General features: G+C 42.4%; 1 protein-coding gene across 2 annotated transcripts in view; it reads right to left on the bottom strand.

The window, feature by feature from the left end:
* Window positions 1–1,837: 1,837 nt before the first annotated feature.
* Window positions 1,838–8,170, bottom strand: part of SLC35F1 (solute carrier family 35 member F1) — a 414,246-nt gene continuing 407,913 nt past the window's right edge. The window contains exon 10 of one of the 2 annotated variants that reach the window (XM_003781626.2): window positions 1,838–2,134. In XM_003781626.2, the coding sequence (XP_003781674.1) occupies window positions 1,910–2,134 (225 nt within the window). In that variant the 3' untranslated portion in view covers window positions 1,838–1,909. The remainder of the gene's footprint in view (window positions 2,135–8,170) is intronic. The other variant, XM_012805345.1, reaches the window with a different exon arrangement.

The following is an 8,170-nucleotide window of genomic DNA, read 5'->3' as shown; positions in this document are numbered from 1 at the left end:
AAATTATGCAAACCAAAGGAATGTAAACACAAAAATAAAAACCACAGTCTTTAAAGGTCTTCAGATCTGAATGGACATAATAGTGAGAGAAAGGTATTTAACTGGTCTGAAAGGTAGCAGAGAGCAGACGTTCGCAAAGTCATTTTGATTGGATACACATAGCGCTTTGACATTGATTCTCCCCCTCCCACAGAAAATGAAATACTAGTAAGGGCTGAACTGAGATGATCATCAAATATGACTATCAGAGAAGATAACTTTTCTTCCCCAACTCTATGGGCAGGACCACCCCTCCCTCCCCCAAGGCCACAAGACTACTGACATACAGCATGGGAGGCTTTTCCCTGCCAGACTTAGGCCTTGTTCAGGCACTCTGGGGATTCTCACTATAATCTGTCCTTCTGCTTTTAAGAGACCCTCTTGGTGTTTTGCTTTGCTTTCTTGCTTCAGATACAGTGATTTGAATTGCCCATCATTTCACAACCATTTATTTTGCCTTTAGAAACCCTGTCATTCCATCAAGGATCTTTTTGAATGGTACTGCAGTCAGCTAAACTTAAAGAGAACTTTGCACACTGACACACAGAATCTATTCTACATTATAGAGGTGTGTGGTGTTTCTTAATTTCCTGTGTTTGGAAAAAAGGGGCTGTTTTAAGGGCATTAGATTAGCGACATATCACTCAAAGAATGACGGGGATCCGGTAATATTCTCTGTATCCATAAGAATGTTGTGTCAATATATTCTGCTATTGAATGGATGGCAAATATGACCAAAATGCCATACTTTTCCAATGGTGACATCTTTACTCCTATAAAGTGACCAGATCACTTGAGATATTTTCAAAGACTGCTCCATATCAGCACTTTGACTTTGCTAGGAGGTGGCATAACCAATGATACTCCACAAAAAAAAAAAAAAAAAAAAAAAAGATAACTTCCATGCTGGTATATTTCAAAAAAGCTGTCCTATAATTAAGGGCAGAGGACCATGGCTTTTTCCAATGCCTTGGTTAATTTCTATATTATCACTAAGTAAATCTAGAGAAAAAAAGGAGAATTAAAAAGTAGTTCTTGAAGAAAGGACATAGGGACAAGCAGCAAGATTTTAAAAATATATATTGACCTAAACACAAATGATATTATTTCTGGGTTTTCCCATAAGCCACAGAAATAGAACAGTCCTTGTCCTGTTTCCACAGGAACTTGTTAGCAGAATCTCATGGCACAACAGAAAGGCAATGGCCTGGAGTGATCAGAGATTGAAATATAAAAAGACTAAGATGTTTGTTTTATATCTATTCCTAGAATAGAGAATTATATGGTCAGTTGCCCCTCCCCACTAGGGTCATAGCACAAAATACTTATTAAGCAGGCAATCCAACAGGTGACAGAGGAAACCATTAGCCACTGGTCCCTAGGATAAGGAGACTTCTCAGGGGTGGAGCTCCTGTGGCATGCATCACTCGTATAGTCTGTGCAAAAAAATAAAATATGATTCTTTAAAAAGTGGCTTGCTGTAGAAAAGTGGGCTTTGTATTGACTACGTGTGGGTCTGGCAATAGTTCCTATCAGGAGTACAAAACACCCTCCTGAAAGTTGGTGTAATAACAATAATAATACAAATAATAATACTTGATTTTGATTCAAAAATTTTCACAGTAATTAATGCAGGGGGTGTGTGGTCAGGATACACACTAACTAGACATCTTTCCAAGTTGGGCGGGTTGGAGCCTGTGTCTCCAGTGATGTTAAGCTTGATCTGTCCACAGGCTTTTGGAGGCTTTGCTACCTTGCAGTCCACCTGGGTGAACTGCACCTCGTAAATACCTTTCTCTATGTACAATACAGAGATGATGGGCGGACACACGGCCAGTGAGCTGGCCTCAGAGGGCAGGCAGGCCTCATGCTAGGCCACACGAACATGGGGCTCCTCTTCCGTCTCCTGGCCCAGGCTGGTATAGGTGACTGAGGGCTCCACCTGAGCTGTGGTCGGCAAGTCCACGGCAGGTCCCGAGGGGTTGCGGAACTGCTTGTACACGCGGGGGTCCTGGGCTATGTAGGTGGAGGTGGAGGAGTAGAGCACCAGCCCGATGAGGATGGTGAAGAAGGACAGGAGATAAAGTCCTGAAAACTAAAAGAGACACAACAGCAAAGTCATTCTGCAGCCGCAGCAGAACCATGGACACATTCCTGAGCCACAGAGATGGGGCAGGCAGCCTGGGCATCAGCCAGTGCCAATCTGTGATGGAAAGTGAACTTTCCCTTCCTAAACTGGCATGGTCTCACTGACTCCTCTTATCTTTTTGCCAGACTCTGTGGCTGACACAGAGGAATAATTAGCTGATTGCGCCAATCTGATGACCTGGTAAGGTGGAAGAGCTAGTTAGGCAGCAGTTAAAATGCATCCAGTTAAAAGCAAAAAACCTCCAATAGCACTCAATAAAGAGCCAGTTGTTTGTGGCTTCATTAAACCCAGAAGAGATAAAGATATCCTGTGTAAGGTGGTAATGGGGCCATAAAGAACGAGCCTCTCGCTGACAGCTGTGTCAGGGCACTCTCGTGTCACCTTAATCCAATTCAGACCCTATTTGTCTTCCTAGTAGGGATGGTTATTGAGTTTGGTAACTATCTTTGCAAGATTAGATTATCCTTGGAGAGAAAGAAATAGTATAGCATCCCATTCCTGCCCCACTCATCTATAAAGGAAACCAAACAGGGCTGTATGTACAGCATTCTGCTTCCAAATCTACATGCTTGGCAGCTCTCAGGGTTTGGGGGAAGAGGGAGAGAAAATGTCAGTTTATATAAGTTCTAAAAACTGACATATGTTTTTGGAAAATTATAACTTCTGGACTTTCTTCAGAAGTTACACTGAAAGCATTGTGTTGCTAATGGTATCATTCCTTTCATTCCTTTAGCCTGTGTTTGTGTGTCTTCTCTATATCAAACACTGAACCATGTACTGGGGAAAGATAAATGAAAAATATGGCTAGTTCCCACCATCACAACCAACCATCAAGGACTTAATTGACTCAGTGGAGAGACAGAGAGAGGCACATACATACAGAAACTAAACAATGCACTATGGTCTTCCAGGTCTCCTTTCAGTCCAGAGCAGCATAGCGGTCTTACCCACATCCTGCATCCATGGGGATAAAGGGACTGATTTTGTTTTCCTAATTTACTTTTTATGCTCATACCTTGAAGAACTAAAAACTGGTAGAAAGGCAAAAATTGAATGGAAGCTGAAGGAAGAGGAAAACAGCCCAGGATCCTGTGAAGTAAGTTATAGGGCTAGAATAAAAAGCTATTAAAAAATGGCTATGCCTGATAGTTCGATAATAGAAAAGGTAGTTTTGAAAATGGCTCATTGACAACAGAAAGGTTACCCTGTGGCTAAAAGGCTCCTCCCTCCCTCTTTTCCTTCCTTCCACTGCCTTCCTTCCCTCTCTTTCCTTTCTTTCTGCATCAGCCAGGTAAGTAAAAACTGAAAATGATTTTCTGATTTTCTTTCGAGAGTACTATTCACCCTGTCTCTCAATCCCCTTATTTTTCACCTTCAAACCAAATTGTAACACTGTCTCAGATGGATTTGTGTGCTAGACTCAGCTTGTAACTGCTTCACTTAATTAACTTGACATACTTAATTCAGTTTCCCCACTTAAGTTTATTAGGTATGAAATGTTTGATTTCCTTAAGTACTAAGTTTGACAGTTGGTATCTCTGACATTTCACTCAATACTTCTTGTTTGATTTTGATTATGAAGGTACATCCTCATTCTTTTAAATGCACACTTTAGCTTATGGTTAGCTTTCAAAAAATTTTTAGAGCAATTTTTGTAAAACTGTGGATATGAATTCCATTGTGAAACCCGTGCAGCACAGACAGCTCAAAATACCAATGAAGTGTTTAGGAAGGATGTGGCCAATGAAAGCACAGTATGTTGATGGTTTGAGAATTTCCATTCTGGTGATTTTTAGTCTTGAAATTGAGCCACATGGGTGACCTGAGACCAAAGGGAATAATGATGAACTGAAAGCTGCAGCAGAAGCGAATCCATCTCAACTTATGCATGAATTAGCAGCAAGGTTTGACATTACTATTCCAGCTCTGGAATTAAGTTAATGGCAGAAACGGAATGGTCTCAAAGCTTGCCTTTCTTTGCTGTCACAACATAGAGGTGAACCATTTCTACACTGTATTTTTGGGTGTGATGAAAAATTCTTTTTGACAATCACAAGCATATAGCACTATGGTTGGCTAAAAGATGAAGTGCTGAAATGCAGTCCCAAACTGAATATTCAGAAGGGGCAGAGTCAAGATGGCAGACTGCAGACAGCTTCCCACAGAAGCTCTCGTCTAGAAGGAGACTTAAAGAACAGAAGTTTAGCAAGTAAGCTAATGGTTTGGAGCTAAGCCAAAATAGAAGAATGAAGAATGCACAACTTTGTTGAGGCAAGCTGCAACCCCCAAAATACAATCAAAAGGTACAAAATCTACCACCAGAGGCGGTGGAGTCCTCTGCTCTGAGAGCCGCGCAAGCCATGGTCAGGAGCAGAGGAGTCCACTGCTTTGGGTGTGCCCATAATTGCTTGCTAGAGCCACCTGCACCCTGTAGGGGATGGTGCAGGAATCCCCGACTCTGGGCAGGCCCAGAACTGCTTGCAGACCCACGTAGACCCCTTGGGGAAGCAGTGGAGGAGTCCCCCACTCCAGCCAGGCCCAGAACTGCTTGTTAGAGCCACACATGCCCCGCGGGGGGTGGCAGAGGAGTCCCCCAACTCTGGGAAGGCCCAGAACTGCTTGCTAGAGCTGTGCATGTCCCACAGGCAGCTGCGGAGGAGTCCTCTATACTGCGCAGGCCCAGAATTACTTGCTAGAGCCACGTGTGCCCCGTGGAGGCCAGCAGAGGGTACCCAGAACTGCTTGCTAGTGCGTGTGTGCTCTGCAGGTGGTGGTGGAGGAGCCCTCTGCACCAGGTGGGCCCAGAACTACTTGTTAGAGCCATGCGCACCAGTGGGCAGTGGCGGAAGAGTACCCTGCTCTGGGCAGGCCCAGAACTGCTTGCTAGAGCTGCCCATGTCCTGCGGACAGCTGCGGAGGAGTCCTCCTATTCTGGGCAGGCCAAGAACTGCTTGCTAGAGCTGCACAAGACCTGCGGGGGGTGGGGGGTGGCGGAGGAGTCCCATGCTCCGGGAAGGCCCAGAACTGTTTGCTACAGCTGCATGTGTCCCATGGGCAGCAGCAGAGGCGTTCCTTGCTCCAGGCTCTCACACTGGGTGGGCCCAGAACTGCTTGCTAGAGCCACGTGCGCCCTGTGGGGGCCAGTGGAGGAGTATCCCTCATTCCAGGTGGGCCCAGAACTTCTTGCTAGAGCTGTGCGTCCTGCAGGTAGCGGCGGAGGCATTCCCCATTCCAGGCACCCACGCTGGGCAGGCCCAGAATTGCCAAAGCTCTATGCTCCCAGCATCCCTGGCCAGCTGCCCAAGAACTGTGAGAGGATAGTCAGTTGAGCAGGAATCATACTAGAACAGCAGTACCCCAAGGCGAAGACCAGCAGCCACAGCAGTGGGAACAACATGGCTCACATCCCTCAGGCTCTTCCGGACAGACATGCTCTGCCTCTCTGGGCAACCAGAGGAAGCTGGCATCTTCTCCAGTGGAGGCCACTGACTGAAAGGTTCTGGTACAGTCCCCACACAGTGTAAATCCAGCATGGGATGAAATCAGTGAAAAAACTCTGGTAATTCGAACAACTAGAGTAGATCAATTTCCCCAAGGAAGGATGGGGCAGATGCAATTAAAGATCCCATCCATAAACAGATAGCTAAGATATCAGAAATTGAGTTCAGAATTTGGATAGCAAATAAGATTAACAGAATGGAAGAGAGGAGGGAATTAGAATTTCAAGAAATGATTCAAAAGATGTATCAAGAAATTATTCAAAAGATGTCTCAAGAATTCAATGATTTCAAAGATAAAATGACCAAAGATCTTGAAACACTGAGGCAAGAGGTTGAAAGATCTCAAAGATCTGAAAGACCTCAAAGACCTCAAAGATCTGAAAAGTATGGTAGAATCCCTTGGTAACAGAATGGAGCAGACAGAAGAAAGGATCTCTGACATTGAAGACAAAGTTTCTGAATGTTCCAAGCATGCAAGGATGAAGAGAAATGGAAAGCAAAAACGGATTACTCTATCAGAGAGCTCTGGGATAATTAGAAGGAAACTAATATTCGTCTTATAGGATCCTATCCCTGAAAACGATGAAGTGGTTTCACAAAGCACAGAGGCTCTACTTCATGAAATTATGAAAGAGAACTTTCCAGACATGCCAAGAGATTCTGAAATTCAGATAGCAGACAGTTTCAGAACCCCAGCATTACTCAACCAGAATAAGACATCCCCCAGGCATATCATAATTAACTTCACTAAAGTTAATATGAAAGAGAAAATTCTGAAAGCAGCTAGATGTAAGAAAACCATAACCTACAAGGGGAAGAATATTAGAATTACTGCAGATCTCTCTGCTGAAACCTTTCAGGCTAGAAGAGGGTAGTCATCAACTTTTAATCTCCTAAAACAAAATAACTGTCAACCCAGGATCCTATATCCAGCTAAACTGAGTTTCATCTATGATGGAGAAACTAAATACTTTAATGACATTCACACATTGAAGAAATTTGCTATGAGTAAACCAGCCCTTCAGGATATTCTCAAACCTATCCTGCATAAAGACCAGTGCAATCCTCCACCACATAAGTAAACTCACACAGAAAATTTTGATCAAACTCCAATTTCCAGAGTGGCGAAAGGATTAAAGATATCCACTAGACTTTCAAAAAACTTGATACCCAAAATTATACCAAGTTTATCAATATTCTCAATCAATGTGAATGGCTTAAATTGCCCTCCAAAGAGGCACAGGCTGGCTGACTGGAAACAAAAACTCAGGCCAGATATCTGTTGCATTCAAGAATCCCATCTTACCCTAAAAGACAAATATAGACTCAGGGTGAAGGGATGGTCCTTTATGTATATTCCAGACAAATGAAAAGCAGAAAAAAACAGGTGTTGCAATTTTATTTGCAGATATAATAGGCTTCAAACCAACAAAAGTAATCAAGGATAAAGATGGCCACTTTATATTTGTTAAGGGTAATACTCAATATGATGAGATTTCAATCATCATTATTTATGCACCCAACCAGAATGCATCTTAATTTATAAGAGATACCCTAATGGACATGAGCAACTTGATTTCTCCCAGCTCCATCATAGTTGGGGATTTTGATACTACTTTGGCAGTGTTGGATAGATCCTCCAACAAGAAGCTTAGCAAAGAAGTTTTAGATTTAAATGACATCTACAGAACATTTCATCCTAACAAAACTGAATACACATTTCTCTCATCGGCCCACGGAACATACTCCAAAATTGACCACATTTTAGGTCACAAGTCTAACCTCAGAAAAATTTAAAAAAATAGAAATTATTCCTTGCATCTTCTCAGACCAGCATGGAATAAAAGTTGAACTCAGTAACAACAGTAATCTTCAGACTCATACAAAAATATAGAAGCTAAATAACCTGATGCTGAATGATAGGTGGGTCAAAGACAAGATCAAGAAGGAAATTACCAAATTTTTGGAACAAAACGATAATGAAGATATGAGTTACCAAAATCTCTGGGATACTGCAAAGGCAATCCTAAGAGGGAAATTCATAGCACTGCAAGCCTTCCTCAAGAAAGCAGAAAGAGAGGAAGCTAACAACTTAATGGGACATCTCAAACAACTGGAAAAGGAAGAACACTCCAATCCTAAACCCAGCAGAAGAAAAGAAATAACCAAAATTAGAGCAGAATTAAATGAAATTGAAAACAGGATTATACAACAGATCAATAAATCCAAAAGTTGGTTTTTTGAAAAGGTTAATAGGATAATAAACCTTTGGCCAATCTAACCAAGAAAAAAAGAGTAAAATTGCTAATCTCATCAATCAGAAATGGTAAAGATGAAATAACAACAGACCCCTTAGAAATTTAAAAAATCCTTAATGAATAATACAAGAAACTTTATTCTCAGAAATATGAAAATCTGAAGGAAATTGACCAATACTTGGAAGCACGCCACCTCCCAAGACTCAGCCAGAATGAAGTGGAAA

This window comes from Otolemur garnettii, unplaced genomic scaffold (assembly GCF_000181295.1).
Source record: "Otolemur garnettii isolate 467f Iridium unplaced genomic scaffold, OtoGar3 scaffold00002, whole genome shotgun sequence".
NCBI classification, from domain to species: Eukaryota; Metazoa; Chordata; class Mammalia; order Primates; family Galagidae; genus Otolemur; species Otolemur garnettii.
Note: the sequence above shows the minus strand (reverse complement) of the source record. Positions and strands in the feature narration are given on the sequence as shown.